We start from the raw sequence: 15,183 nt of genomic DNA on the forward strand, positions 1-15,183 counted from the left end.
TTTGAGAAATGCAGTTTGATTCCAGCCAGATATGGTCCTTCCAGCAAAATCAGCTGCTGCCTTTCTTTTAGACAATGCCTTTACCACACTTTATATGAGAAATATTAGTGGTCTAGGTCAGAAAACCTGGTCACTTCTGCTAGCTTCTTTTAAATACATTTTATTTAGTGTTTTTCAGCCATGTGCAATCCCAAATTTAGAAGAGTATTATTTGCTACTAGTCCAGAGATTTCACCCACTAATTCATGAAAACTGCTTGCAAATTATACAATGACTCTGACTTCTCTGCATTACGTGAATTTTAGATTTCTCAATCTAAATCCGATTCTGGTTTTCTGCCCACCCCACTCTACATTAAGTTATTGAAGAGATGTAGAACAGCCACTGAATTTGGAGGTGGTGTTGAGATAACCCCTTAATTATTCTATATTATACTTTAGTTAATTTTTATTTTGTGCTGTTTACTTTTAATATCTTTTAGTTCTAAGTAGACTTTTGGCAGGTCTAACCCTTTGTTTTGATCCTTCTTAGACCTGCTTTTCTTTGCTGATCAGATGTTTTCTGGGCTTTGTCCAGTTTAGTGTAATTTGTCAGATCCGTATGTATTTCTCCAGGTAGCTCTGTCCTTCCTGAATAGCCTTTCTACAAGTTTCTTCTCCTTATTTGGAACTAAGTACCTTGATGAGTTCAAAATCTTGAATCCAAGAAGTTCTGAAACATCCTTAAATTCAAGTCCTTGAGCTTTTCAGTTCACTTGCACTCTAAAATCCATAGATCATCAAAATGTAGTTTTCTTTAAATGAGTCACTTTGGTTTACATATCTGCAGTTCTTAATTCCTTTTAATTTCAGTAAAATTTTTTTATATTGCGAACTAAGGCTGTCTTCTGTAGCCTGTTGATATATAACACAGATGTGATTCACAGGTCTGCAAGCCCTAGTTTCTTAGATATGCTTGCTTTTGGTGCTGTCGGAAGCTTTGCCAGGTCTGGGTAAGATCAGTTGCTTTTTGTTTGGCTGACAGTCCTTTGTAAGGTAGGAAGTGGTGAAGGATGTCACTTTCTGAGGAAAAGGGGACGTGACAGTGTCAGACTGCAGTACCTCCTGTTTTCCAACTGATGACTTCATGTAGAGTTGTGAACAATCTGGTAGAAGTGAGCTTTGTTTCTCTCTAAACATTTTGCTGAGTCTTCTAAGCTGCTGCTTGTACCCCATCCAGATATACCCTCTTAGCCGTTGTAACGTCTGAGGCAAACCAGTAGTTGATGTGGTCAGTGCTGTCATATCATACATCCACTGTTGCGTACGTAGTGTCATCTTTCTGTGCTACCAGCTTTCTCTGTTACCACTCAGGACTCACATACAATTCCTGAAGCGAAGAGCAAATGTTTGAATTCGGCACTTTGTGAATTTGAGTGCCTCCAGCAAACAATAATTTTTAAAAAAAACTAAAGGCTGTTTTCTTCAGTAACTACCTGCCATTTAGCTTTTTTGAGTGTGGTGTACCATGGTTTCTTGCTTTATACGGAGGTTAGGGTTGATTTCAGTGCATGAACTAATAACTTTAATTTTATAGAATCATAGAAGTGCCACTCCTCTTGAAATGAAAGATACAACTCCTTTAGACTTCGGTAAAAGTAGTAAGGCAGAATGCTTCGGAAAGGCATGTTTTCGAAGTTGAATAAAAACTATTGTAAAACTTAGCAGCTGTGCAAGATCTGTCAAATTTCTGCTATAGGTAATGATAAATGTATCTAATTGTTAAACTGTTGTTTGGTCATACTATGATAATGCTTGGAAGCCCAAAGAATAATCAAGATCCATTTTGCTGTGCAATGTAAGAGGTCTTTGCACAAAAAACTTATAGCTTAAGCAAGGTAATGGGCTGTGGTAAAAAGATATTACATGAAGAAATGTTCATTTGTTTTTTGCAGAACGGCTCAGGTCAGAAGATGGTCAGCCAATGGTACTAAAGCTAAAGGATTGGCCTCCAGGGGAGGACTTTAGAGATATGATGCCTACAAGGTAAGTAAACCTTGGTATCAATGCCTACAGGACTGCTCTAGGCACTACAGGAGGAAAACATGCCTGTGTTCTCTCTTTGCACTCTAGGTTTGAGGACTTGATGGAAAATCTTCCTCTTCCTGAATACACCAAGAGGGATGGCAGACTGAATTTGGCCTCTAGGCTGCCAAGCTATTTTGTCCGTCCCGACCTGGGTCCCAAAATGTACAATGCCTATGGTATGTGAGAATAGTTCGCAGATGTTGATTTTTGTGACTCATTATTATACTCTTTATTATACTTAGGGCATATGCAAGGCTGTGGCATTACTCAAAACTCAGTGCTTATCCTAGAGCAAGCTGTCATTTCTTTTTTTTTAATTGGCCCTGCAGTCTATTCCTACACTACTACTCTCTTTGTCAGATGTGCCCTTTTTTGCCTTGTGGTTTCCAAGAGATGTACATGTGATCGGTTTGCAAACAATTATTATTAATAAACATAATAAGTGAAATACTAATACAGGGTTCAAGGAGAAGTTGATATTTCTTTGAGACAAACTGATACATTTGAGAGGAAAATAAGCCAGCTTCTGACACTTGGGTCCATGTGTTCATGTTTCTGATCGGGGTTGTAATTATCTTCATCCATGCCTAACAACACAGACCACAGACAACATGCAAGACAAAACTGTCACCATGTTCAGCTACCTGAATTGGGTAGTTCTCTCCTCTTCAAACTGTAATTATCTAGTAGATAAATATCATACAAATGGAGGAAACCTTTGTCTGAACGTATACCCTGCATGGGGCTGTAAAGCATTAAGTTTTCAAATGATTGTCCGTATAGCAGAGTATGGAGTATATATGAACAATTAATGCATGTTGTATCAGCTTGAGTTTTTTCAGTTCCTGAATGTACTGACCTTGAGGTCGCGGCCAAAAGCAGGTTTTGGAGACCTCTAATTTAAAACAAATTGTTGTTAACGTTCCAGGATTCTTTTAAATAACTGATTGAATTAGAAGTATGTACTTCTGCAACTTTAGAGTAAGAAAAGTAAAGCAGTTGCTCTTTGTATACACTGAAAAATGATACTAATAAGGAAAAGGTTGCAGCCATCTTGCAAAGCAAGTATGTGGAAGCAAACTTACGCTAATGTAACTTCTGTAGTTCTCTGAGTATGTATGAATCCCAGAATCCCAGGTTGGAAGGGACCTCAGGGATCATCTAGTGCAACCTTTCCAGGAAGAGCACAGTCTAGACAAGATGGCCCAGCACCCTGTCCAGACGACTCTTGAAGGTGTCCAACGTGGCCGAGTCAACCCCTTCCCCGGGGAGATTATTCCAATGGTGACTGTCCTCACTGAAAAATTTCCCTCTGGTATCCAATCAGAATCTCCTCAGGAGCAACTTGTGTCCATTCCCCCTTGTCCTCTCCGTGGGACTCCGTGTAAAAAGGGAGTCTCCCATTTTCTTTGTAGCTACCCCTTAAGTACTGGTACATGGGGATGAGATCCCCTTTAAGCCTTCTTTTCCCAAGGCTGAACAAACCCAGCTCTCCCAGCCTATCCTCGTATGGCAGCTTCCCAGTCCTCTGACCATCTTGGTGGCCCTTCTCTGGGCCCCTTCCAGCCTGTCCACACCTTTTTTGTAGAGCGGGGACCAGAACTGTACACAGTACTCCAGGTGTGGCCTGACAAGCACTGAGTAGAGTGGGATAATGACTTTCTCGCTGCTGGCGATGCCCTTTTTGATGCAACTCAGCATCCCGTTGGCCTTCTTGGCCGCAGCAGCCACTGTTCGCTCATGTTGAGCTTTCTGTCCACCAGGACACCCGGGTCCCTTTCCACAGAGCTGCTCTCCAGCCAGGTGGATCCCAGTCTGTGCTGCACTCCTGGATTATGTTTTCCCAGGTGCATGATCTTACACTTGTCCTTGTTGAACTTCATATGGTTCTTGCTGGCCCACTGTTCCAGCCTATCCAGATCTTCCTGCAGAGCAGCTCTCCCTTCTGGAGCATCTGCTTCCCCATTCAACTTGGTGTCATCAGCAAACTTCATCAGGATACACTTGAGCCCGTTATCCAGATCGCTTATAAAAGTGTTGAATAACATTGGGCCCAATATCAACCCCAGGGGGACTCCATGAGAAGGTGTGTAGGGTTTTCTAAGGTTTTGCATTCCAATTATCATCATACCTACAGTAAAAACCTGAGAACATGAAAGATTTGTCATTGTTTCATCTTTTTTAAAAGATGTTTTGGCTCAGTAACCAAATGTGGCATAGACTTAAGCTATAAACCAACATATTGCATTTCTGAGAAAGTGTTTTTGGGGTTATTTTGGTGGTTTTTTTAGCAGTATGACATCACAAATAAGAGTTAAAAAATAGGCGTTAGTGAACTTAGGCAAATTGAGCATATTCAGCATTTAATGGTGTTCAATGTTTCGGTTTATGTATTACTTGACATGTAAGTTGAGCGAAGAGGGCTGTACACCAAAGAGCTTACAATGTAATCAAGCAATATATATATATGAGTGCAGCAAGAAGCAAGGTAATTCGTGATGGCTAACTTGTCTTTGTGTATTGCTAGTAATGGAAGGAATGGATTCATTTTGTTGAATTTATCTTAAATGTTGAAGTTTTGTTTTCCTTTGTGGAGGGAGTGTTGACAGTATTTTTTTAGCACAGAAAGTAACCCTCTACTATTTGATCATTCTTAGATGGATAGGTCTTAGAATCATAGAATGGTTTGGGTTGGAAGGGACCTTTAAAGGACATCTAGTCCAACTCCCCTGCAGTGAGCACAGACATCTTCAACTAGATCAGGTTGCTCAGAGCCCTGTCCGGCCTGACCGTGAATGTTTCTAGGGATGGGGCATCCACAACCTCTCTGGGAAACCTGTTCCAGTGCTTCACCAACTTCATTGTAAAAAATGTTTTCCTTATATCCTAAATCTACCCTCCTTTAGTTTAAAACCATTACCCCTTGTCCTGTCACAACAGGCCTTGCTAAAAAGATTGCCTCATCCTTCCTCTAGTCCCCCTTTAAGCACTGGAAGGCCGCAATAAGGTCTCCCTGGAGCCTTCTCTTCTCCAGGCTGAACAACCCCAACGCTTTCAGCCTGTCCTCATAGCAGAGGGGCTCCAGTCCTCGGAGCATTTTTGTGGCATCCTCTGGACCTGCTGCAACAGTTCCAGGTCCTTCCAACAGTTCTTGGTCTGAAGAGAGGAAGTATTACACTTTATTAACTTTCAAGATAAAAAATTTAGCTAGGTCTGTCTTCAAAAATGTTTTTTTATCATCTTGCTCTTAGCTGTTTTACAGACAAATTAAATGGTGGACCTAGATATAAAAAGAGTAATTCTGTCTATGGTGAATGAGCATAACTTTTCTAGCATATTACATGTATTTTGACTCTAAATATATGGCTTTGTTTTCTGAGTATGTGGTGGAATTAAGGTCTCAATAGTGAGATGAAGTCTTTTATGTGCTTAGCATTTTGAAGCATTAACATAGAAAAATTGTGACTGAAGCTTGATTCTTAGCGATACTCTGTTACCTAAATAAAAGGACTGTTCACAGAAGTTAACTGTGAAGAAATCTTATTCTCTTCAACAGGACCCTTAAATATTGACGAATTTCTATATATATAAATACCTGAACTGTTTAACTTAAGACTTGCCATTGATGATGTATTTGTATTTCCCAGCATACTCTGTGTGACTTAGACCACTAGCAAATAATTAAGGAAAGAATGACACTTCTTAAATTATGTCCTGCTGCATCTGATAAAGCACAGTTTTGGGGTGGAGGTTGTAAGGGCCCTTGGTTGAGGACAATAATTAAACTATCTTCTGTGAATTTGTCTGACCTGGTTTTTCAACCTATATATTATGTTTATCCATATTTGTATTTTAGTTATGCTTTCTTAAAGTTCATGTTACAAACAGCCTGAATTAGCTACTACTGTTTCTGGTCTGTTACGATAGGTACTGTACAGTGAGTTGAGTTCCTGTCCCAGAAGTTATCTTTTAAATAGAAAAGAGATCAATATGATGTTGATCCTAAAACATAACCAGTGGTCTTGTGGTCATGCTTACATTAGTGTTTGCTGATAAAAAGATTTTTTAATGTTTTAATTTTTTTCCCCATGTTACTTGCTAGAGGAAATGGTAAAGCAAAAGTAGAGAGAGAGTGCTATTGAAGGGTCAGAGGAAGAGAGAAGAATGGTGTTATGAAAAGGTGAAAGAATTAAGCAGCAAACATTTGAAATCTCTTTCTCCATTACTCATAGCCACTTGAGAGGGGTAAGATCATCCAGTGTATAAAGGTACAAGCACCTGAGAGTCTGCAGGTGTTTTTCCTTACTCAGTTGTAATCTGAATTGTTAATTATGAGTTAGACAAAAACTTCTGTGAATTCAACTGATCACATGGATTTTACAGCTGAGTATGAGAAAACAATGAACTGCTGGAGGCTTGTAACAGTCCAATGACTTGCTGCACACAGTATGATGCTAGTGCCCCTTACAGCAGTCGGGGTTTCTCTTGTACCTCCAAGCAAAGGAAAACAGTGCCAAAGAATGCCTACTGACTTTGTATTACAAAAGCTAAGTTCCCTACTGCAGACTGTATAAATGACCTTCAGAGACACAAAATTGTAAAGTACAAGTTCAGGCGTTGTTTTTAAAATGCTTGTTTTCTCGTGGCTTGGGTGAACTATATTTGTTACTTGTATTTCCTGTAAAATGAAAACACTAGTTATCAGTAAACTTTTTACTTATGCCACACATGACGTGAAAAAAACTACTTCAGCTTCCCTTTGACATTGGTTTCTGCTCTCATTGCCATGTAAAGTTAGCATTCTAGAAAGATCTTTCAGGCAGGTTATTTCTATAAGAGCTTAAATAGAATTTCATTTTATTTTACACTCTATTGTAGGCTTAATTACGGCAGAAGACAGACGAGTTGGCACCACAAACCTGCACTTGGATGTGTCTGATGCTGTTAATGTCATGGTGTATGTTGGGATTCCCATTGGGGAAGGGACCCATGATGATGGTAATGTTTGAAGAAAGCTGTTTTCTGTCCATTAAAAACCAATTGTGTGTGTGAGAAAGTCTGTACCTTTTACTGTTTTAGCTTGTCATATCTATGAGATATAACCCAAATACACAAGGCAGTTTCCTACATCTATGCAGCACATCTTCAGAAGTGCAGTAATGCTTCATTGGTTCCCAACTGTGGAAGTAGCAGAGTTTTCTTAGAAATTGGATATCACCAGGAGAAAGGGTGATAAGTTACTCTTCCTTTTCCTTGTATTTGAATAATTACAGTTTGAATTCAAGACTGAGCTTTGTGATTAGCTGTCAACCGACACGTTTCCTGAATTTTGTTGCGGTGAAGCTTGATGTGCTTAGAAAGGGCACTGTATGATAAAGCAGTTGCAGTAGCAGTGTGACTGGGTTTAGCGGCTCAAAGTGTTCCTTCCTCTTCTATATGTCAAAAATCAGAAGCTTTGTAACCATATCGCTTTCATGTGGATTCCCCTTTCAGAGGTTCTGAAAACAATTGATGAGGGAGATGCTGATGATGTAACAAAGCAGCGAATCCATGAAGGAAGAGAGAAACCTGGAGCATTGTGGCACATCTATGCTGCCAAGGATGCTGAAAAGATACGGGAGCTTCTCCGGAAGGTATGTTGGTTACAAAGGATGATTGAGCCTACAGGATTCCTTGACTGGCTTGCTTACAGCAGCTGAAATGATACAAATTGCTATCAATATCAAGTGCATAGGTCTTCTGACGCTGTCTTTGAGGACATTAATAGTCATTACATCCCCAGGTTTTCTGCCTGGTCTGGAATCTTCATACTAATGCACATGTCACTACTTAAGACCTAAACGAGCTTGATGAAAGTAATCTCGTACCTTGAAATAGTTTGTTATGTTTTTTGGTACAGAGCTTGTTGTGAGCCAGCAATATCAAGGTGCTGTGTCATGGTTTTCCCCTCCACCCCATATCTTGGCCCTAGGTTGGAGAAGAACAAGGCCAAGAAAATCCCCCAGATCATGACCCCATTCATGACCAAAGTTGGTACTTGGACCAGACCTTACGTAAGCGACTCTATGAGGAGTATGGTGTACAAGGCTGGGCAATAGTGCAGTTCCTTGGAGATGCTGTGTTCATTCCTGCAGGTGCTCCCCATCAGGTAAGTATGCCAACTCTAGGCCATAATGACAAACAGAACTGAATTTGAGGCACAACAGATAACTGCTAATTAATATTACTGACTTAGGTTCCTTTTTCTACATAAGCAGTTCTTGCAGGAACGATTGGAATTGGATCTTAGTCATTATATTAATAAAAATTACATAAATACCTGAATGATGTGTACAGTACTGGGATGGAATTAAGAAAAAAAAAATTAGGTTGAATGGTGGGAAAATATTTCTGTGTGGTGAAACTTCAGCCAAGGGAACAGAATTCAAAAAAAGTGTGGAGAAAGTAGAAAACTTGCTTGAGGAAACACTAGTGTATGTGGGAGAGTAGGGAACATGTGAGGTGTCATGTATTTTGTTTGGTTTTTACCATTAGACACAACTCTGTGTGAGATCAAGTAGGCTTCAGTTCCTGTTTCTGTTAAGTAAATGTGGAAGAACCTAACATACGTGGTGGGGGTGTTTTGGGGGTTTTGTATGGTTCACTCAGTCTTGATGTATCTCTCATTTGATATGGGGTTTTTTTAGGTCCATAATTTGTACAGCTGCATTAAAGTGGCAGAAGATTTTGTATCTCCAGAACATGTGAAGCACTGCTTCCGCCTGACCCAGGAGTTTAGGCACCTGTCTAATACTCATACAAACCATGAGGATAAACTGCAGGTAACCATTTTATGACAGCAGTCACTAAATATATGCGGTGTTTTGCCAGCTTTGTTCAGTACTAGAAACATGTGGCTAATGATTTAAGAAAAAGAAACAACTTTCCACAAACTTGGAGGTTCTCATTTGATAAGTATTTAAAAAATAATGCACCTATGTCTACAGTATTATGTAAACAAAAATCAGTAGTAAACTTTTGGAACGACAGAGAACTTTCCCACTATTGGACTAGTGCATGTGTCAGTATTAGTAAGTTTTTAAATGGCTGAATTCTGAATGATGGTGAAGCATAGCAGGGGAAAAAAAAGAAAAAAAACTATTAAAAAGGAAAAAGCAGTGCTTTGTTTTGAAGAGACAGGTTTATTTGAACCAGGACACTTCTATTTGCGTCTTCATTTCCTAAAGAATATCACTCTGGAAGTGAAGTCTTGCTTATTTAAATCAGGGATATGGTTTAGTGGTGGACTTGGCAGGGTTAGGTTTACAGTTGGACTTGATGATCTTAAAGGTCTTTCCAGCCTAAATGATTCTGTGATTCTAAATTAGTCCCAAACAGGAAAATTAAATATGTTTTTGTTTGAAGAAATGTGACTGCTTAAACTAATAATTACGCACAGAATGTATTATGCACCGAAACAGTACATCGTGTACAAGACAGTAAGTTCCAGAGAGAGAAGACCATAAGAGACTTTTTTGATTTCACCTCTGTATGCATCTGAAGAGGTAGTATCTGTTTAGTTTGCAAAATTTGTGGTCAGCATTTTGTGTATTAGTAATCTCACGCATGTAAAATGAAGGAGGTGGAGAGCTGAAGAATGGCCGTTCCCGCAGACCTGAGTACTCAATATATAGCCATTCTCCAGTATGTGACCTAAGAACGTCAGCACTTTACATGTTAATTCTCTCAAACAGTTCGGTCAAAAATTGCTATAAATTTCTATGTGGATTTGCACGGGATTTTAAAGGAAAACAGAAGCAGGATCAACTCTCATTGTGGGGATCCAGCTTCTAACACTGTACCTCTTCAGCTGTAGTGATAAGTGTTTCTGTAAATTAATAGGTTGCAAACAAATAATGCTTATTATTAAAAAAAGAAAAGAAAAAAGTAACTGCTGGCAAAGTGGAACTCAATACCCCTGTGAAAAGGAATACTGTTTGTATTTGTGCCTCACAGCCAAACTTTAGCATTTTCTTTGTAATTTTTCATGCATATTTTTATATAAACATCTGTCTCTGTTTTTCTTATATATACACATATTAAAAAAACATACTTGCATAAATGATCAGGAAAAAATGATAGTGCTTGGCAGTTGAGCAAGTGCAATTAAGGTACTCACTTAGAGGTGAAACTGTTCAGTATCTAGAAACTGAGTTCAAATAAACAGATCAGAAACAAGGTAGAGCTTTGATGTTAAATAGCTAAGTGTGGAACAGATTGCTGTGAGTACAAGTGGATTCTTCATCTGTGATCTTGCTTGCCTTTCTGGAAGAATTTCTAGCCTCCATACAAAGACAACAGGATGATTTGTTGCTTTGTCTTAAGTTGCATAGGGTTAAACCAAATGATTTTCCTGTTCCTTTTGGATTTGATTCATGCAAATCTGTAAGTGACTGGGATCACAAGGACTTTTTCAAAATAAACTCATACATGTGACTTCATAGTGCATTTCCTCCTAGCTCTTATGAAAGACAGACTACCTTACAATAACATAAGTAAATAGTTGCTGTGTGACCAGAAAATTAGTTAATAAATCAGTGCAGGTGTCTAAAATATTTGTCGTCTAACTGTGACAGTTAAAATTTGTGCTGTTGATATCCTCAAGCAGTGGTAGTATATACTTTGTGTAGACTTGCCAACTGTTATGGATTCAGCTAAGTTGATGGCATAGGTATGTAAAAGTCTCCTTGTTAGTCTGTAGTAGTTGATTTTTTTTTTCCTTTTACAGGTGAAGAACATTATCTACCATGCAGTGAAAGATGCTGTTGGCACACTGAAAGCTCATGAATCCAAACTAGCTAGATCATAGGAATTGCTAATTCCAAACGCCCTGTGAAGTAAGCGTTTTGCTCACAGCATATACAGGGACTGCACATGACTGCCTCTGCAGGAGCAGAGGCTTCTCACTAAGAGCTGGTGTGGTCAGTATTACACACACTCTTCAGCCACTGTTTTCTACGCTGCCTCAACACTGAAGGTCTAACGGAAGGTCGCACTGTTACATGCAGAATTACAGAATCTAATGAAAGGTGCCATGTCCCTTTCCTGTGGCCTTTTGCAAATTGGAAGAACATGGAAACCACTTGGTGTTCCTGCATATTATGATTAGAAATGGTATAAAGAGTGTGGATGTTTTTTTTCCTCATGCCTAGTTAGTCTCCACAAAGTTAGAAGGAATGTGCTGGAGGTGGGTTGTCCTACTGCAGACTTAGTTGATAACTGCTGAAGGAGTGTGACCAACAGTAGCCCAACTGCAGAAATTTAAGCAAACTTCCCATGTGAGATACAGGCCAAGGAAAAGAATAAAGCTATTCTCTGCACTCCCCTTCTTGTAGCCGTTTCTCTATACACTGTAGAGTTGCAGAAATAAAGGGAGAACCCACTTTTTTTTCCCCAGGAGACTCCAGAAATAGGAGAATTGTGTATTTAGTGAAAAACTAGGTTTGTAGTGAAACAGTTAATATTTCATGAAAGTAGATATTTTTAGTATTTTTAAAGTACCACAACTGTTCCTGGATTTTCAAGGAAAGGCGCATTACATTTAGTCTTCCTTTCAATAAAATCAAGAAGTGATTTTTAGAAAACAGTCCAAAATAGCACAAAAACAGCCAAAGGAGAGTGAATAGAAATTGACGCCCCACCTCCCTTGCCCAGATTCCTCACCCATCTTCCCCCATCTCCCTACGCCGCCCTGCTTCCTCAGAATGAGAGTATAAAGGAGTATAAACTCTGTTCTCATGTGGAGATGTTGTACATCTCTCCCTGCACTGGTGACTGCAGGCAATAGTTCACCCAATACCAGTGCTAGGTGAAAACATCTATCCTTTCCAACGTGAAGGAAAAGTTAACTTTCAGTGTCAGCTTTGTCCAGAACTATTTTAAGTAAAATGTTCCTGCTTGATAGAACTGTATTCAGAATTTACTAATGTCAGCATTGACGCAATGGATTTCATTGTTCGGGTACATGGGGAAATGTATCTACCTTATATCCAGCTGTACTGTAGTGCCACCTGCAGGCCTGTTAATATGTTCACGGTTATTTCATTTTTTAAAAAAATAAAAGTCATTTACTGTAACAGCCTGGGCAGTTTCTTTCAGACTTGTGCACTGATATTCCCGCTTTGCGTTTGTCTCAGCTTCTGCCTCTGGTAGTGTAGGCTCCCTGTTAACTCCTTGCCCTGTGTCTGACCGGAAGGCTTGGGTGTTTTATGCCTGGCATCCCAGGTATGTGCTGGGAGCATACCAAGCTACCTGCAGATTCCTGATTCTCAGAGATAAGTTTGGGTAGAGGGCCGTCTTGTCATAATGTCATGGTTTAGCCCCAGTCAGCAACTGAGCCCCACACAGCCACTCGCTCACTCCCCCCTGGTGGGATGGAGGAGAGAATCAGAAGATCAAAAGTGAGAAAATTCATGGGTTGGGATAAAGACAGTTTAACAGGTAAAGCAAAAGCTGCGCGCGGAAGCAAAGCAAAACAAGGAATTCATTTACCCCTTCCCACGGGCAGGCGGATGCTCAGCCATCCCCGGGACAGCAGGGCTCCTTCATGCCTAACGGTTACTTGGGAGGACAAATGCCGTAACACTGAATGTTGTGTTTCCCCCCCTTCCTCCTTATTCCCCCAGCTTTCTATGCTGAGCATGATGTCATATGGTGTGGAATATCCCTGTGGTCAGCTGGGATCAGCTATTGCAGCTGTGTTCCCTCCCAGCTTTTCTGCACCTGGCAGAGCATGGGGAGCTGGAAAAGTCCTTGGCTAGTGTAAGCACGACTTAGCAACAACTAGAACATCCCTATGTTATCAACACTGTTTTTAGCACAAACGCAAAACGTAGTAGCTAGTATGGTGCTATGAAGAAAATTAACTCTATCCCAGCCGGAACCAGGGCACATAAACAGCATCTCTTGTGCTGTGCTTCCCTACCTCTCGCTATCTTCCTAGCAGGTTGGGGTTCAGAGCTGCCCTCTCCACTGGAGCCTATGGATGGGGTGGTAAACCTTCCCTGGTTTCTGACCTCGGAGGTTGTGATGGTAGCAGCAGTTTGGTTCACTGGCATGTGGCATGCTGGCAGCTTCTTAGGTTCCTTACTGAGTGCAAGCAGTTCGCTCCTGGGCTTTTGCTGCCTTCATACCTTTGCAGCTCTCCTGTGAACGTGGGCTGATTTGGTCTGCTGCTGCTGAAAAGTATTATCCCAGACCTGTGGGCCATTCAGCTTCCCTATATTCCTGTTGTGCAGAATTTCTTGTACGCTTCTGTTGTACTCCGTGCACAAAACCCATTCTGAATGGTTAATTACAGCTGTTTCCCTCATTTGCGTGCATGTGTGTATATCAGCAATTAAAATTAAAGATCAAAAAGGCAAAGATTTGGCTATGTGTAATGCAGTAGCTTCAGTCATTGCCAGTGCAGTGATCTACACTGAGTTCTGCATCTCACGCTGGACGTTTGTTTGGTTTGAGTCTATCAAACACGGTTTCTGTCCCTTGAATTTCCTCTTTTATTAATCATAGAGTACAACCAACCTAAAGCAATATTCAGCCAAAATCAGAGGAATGATTTGCACAAAAGTTACACATGGAAAATTAAGAAATACGTAGCAACCCAGATTTTAGTCTAGATGAAGACAGGAAGAATTTGTAAGTTGATCTGGTAAATCTGTTCCAGTAACATATTTGAAAACTTCTATCCTTCACGTGGATTGTATGCATCAGGAGATGGAGAATACCACTTCTTTTGGCACGTTTTTTTCCAAGTAGATAGTTTTTTTTTATATGGGGCACAAATGTTCTTTCAAGTAGATTCAGAAGCCACTTAGAAATTCTTGCTTGTTTGCCACCAAGAGAAGGTCTTCAGCTGATTAAAAGCTGTAATTGTCAGCTCTTAAAATGTACAGCAATTTCAGAATTTCTGAAATAGAATTTTAATGTATTGTGTATCTGCAAACACATAGGTTTTTATTTTTACTAATCAGATATATAAATATATAGATCATATATGACATTCCTATATTTGCGGATGTATATATTGTACATTACATATATATTACATTTTATGTATAAATATATATATATATAAAACCCAGACAGCTGCAGGGGTTTGTTTTGCTTTCGTTTTCTTTCAAACATGCTTAGCTTCTGCTCTCTACTGTAGCCTTACACGGTCAAGTATATTTTATGGTATTTGTAATTAGGCTGTGACGCTCACTGCAAGTCTATCATGTTGATGCTGGAAGTAATTATATTTAGAGCTTCTACTACATCGTTTGACAGAGTTGCAAAATTTAGTTATGCTTTGTTTGAAAGTATGTACCTTTGTTAGCTTAGTAATCTAACTGGGCTCCAGATCCTTCTTCCCCAAGTGTTTCTCCTCTGTTTACCCCTTTGACTATTTTCATAGCTTCATATTTATGTGCCATTTCACTCTCCCAGTGCATCTGTCTTCCAAGATGAGCAGTTTTGGACTGTACAATCTTTGCCTAGTACCTGCTTAGTGCCTCTTATTTGTTCTTGTTGACTCTCTTGTGCCTCCTTTGTGTTCAGCTAGCCCGTTTTTGAGGGAAGATGATTCAAGCTGTGTGCAGGGTTTTGAAAGTTTGTTCACCATGCATTTCTGTGGTGAGATAATGGTGTTCGTTATTTATTTCTGAACCACTCCTGTTGCTGCATTTCTTACTAATGCTAAGCATTGAGATTTCCAGTAGTGATGACTGTACAAGCTTTCCTGAGTAATGACAGCCACTCTGGGGCCTGTCAGATACACATTTGCATGTGTATGGTCAGGGTACTCTCAAGAACATGTGTTATGATGCTCCCTGAACAGGGTTTGTGTGAAGAGTCGGTATAAACACTCACCTTCCAGTACCCACCACTAGTTCCATCATACTTCATATAGAGCTTATAGCAAAAGTGGCCAGCCAAAGTGATTATAAAATTGTTTAAAGATGTACAATGAGTAGTTTTTATCACAGTATTTTCCAGTTACAAATTTTAAGGGGCAGCTGATATGGAATGCAAGCAGATTAAAGGAGACATTATAAATCGGAAATTTTTGAGCAGAGGGAAAATAAAAACTTCAGTT

At 39.8% G+C, this 15,183-nt stretch overlaps 1 protein-coding gene across 4 annotated transcripts in view; it reads left to right on the plus strand.

The window, feature by feature from the left end:
- KDM3B (lysine demethylase 3B) overlaps window positions 1–12,181 on the plus strand; it is a 75,331-nt gene extending 63,150 nt beyond the window's left edge. For all 4 annotated transcript variants that reach the window (XR_012662197.1, XM_075103068.1, XM_075103069.1 and 1 more), the window contains 7 exons: window positions 1,934–2,024; window positions 2,112–2,242; window positions 6,945–7,064; window positions 7,560–7,699; window positions 8,038–8,214; window positions 8,753–8,887; window positions 10,834–12,181. Coding sequence is in view for 3 of the 4 variants with exons in the window: in XM_075103068.1 (XP_074959169.1) it covers window positions 1,934–2,024; window positions 2,112–2,242; window positions 6,945–7,064; window positions 7,560–7,699; window positions 8,038–8,214; window positions 8,753–8,887; window positions 10,834–10,914 (875 nt within the window). In the remaining variant the exon portion in view is untranslated. The remainder of the gene's footprint in view (window positions 1–1,933; window positions 2,025–2,111; window positions 2,243–6,944; window positions 7,065–7,559; window positions 7,700–8,037; window positions 8,215–8,752; window positions 8,888–10,833) is intronic.
- The last annotated feature ends 3,002 nt before the right edge of the window (window positions 12,182–15,183 follow it).

Source organism: Phalacrocorax aristotelis, chromosome 8 (assembly GCF_949628215.1).
Source record: "Phalacrocorax aristotelis chromosome 8, bGulAri2.1, whole genome shotgun sequence".
Classification (NCBI taxonomy): Eukaryota; Metazoa; Chordata; class Aves; order Suliformes; family Phalacrocoracidae; genus Phalacrocorax; species Phalacrocorax aristotelis.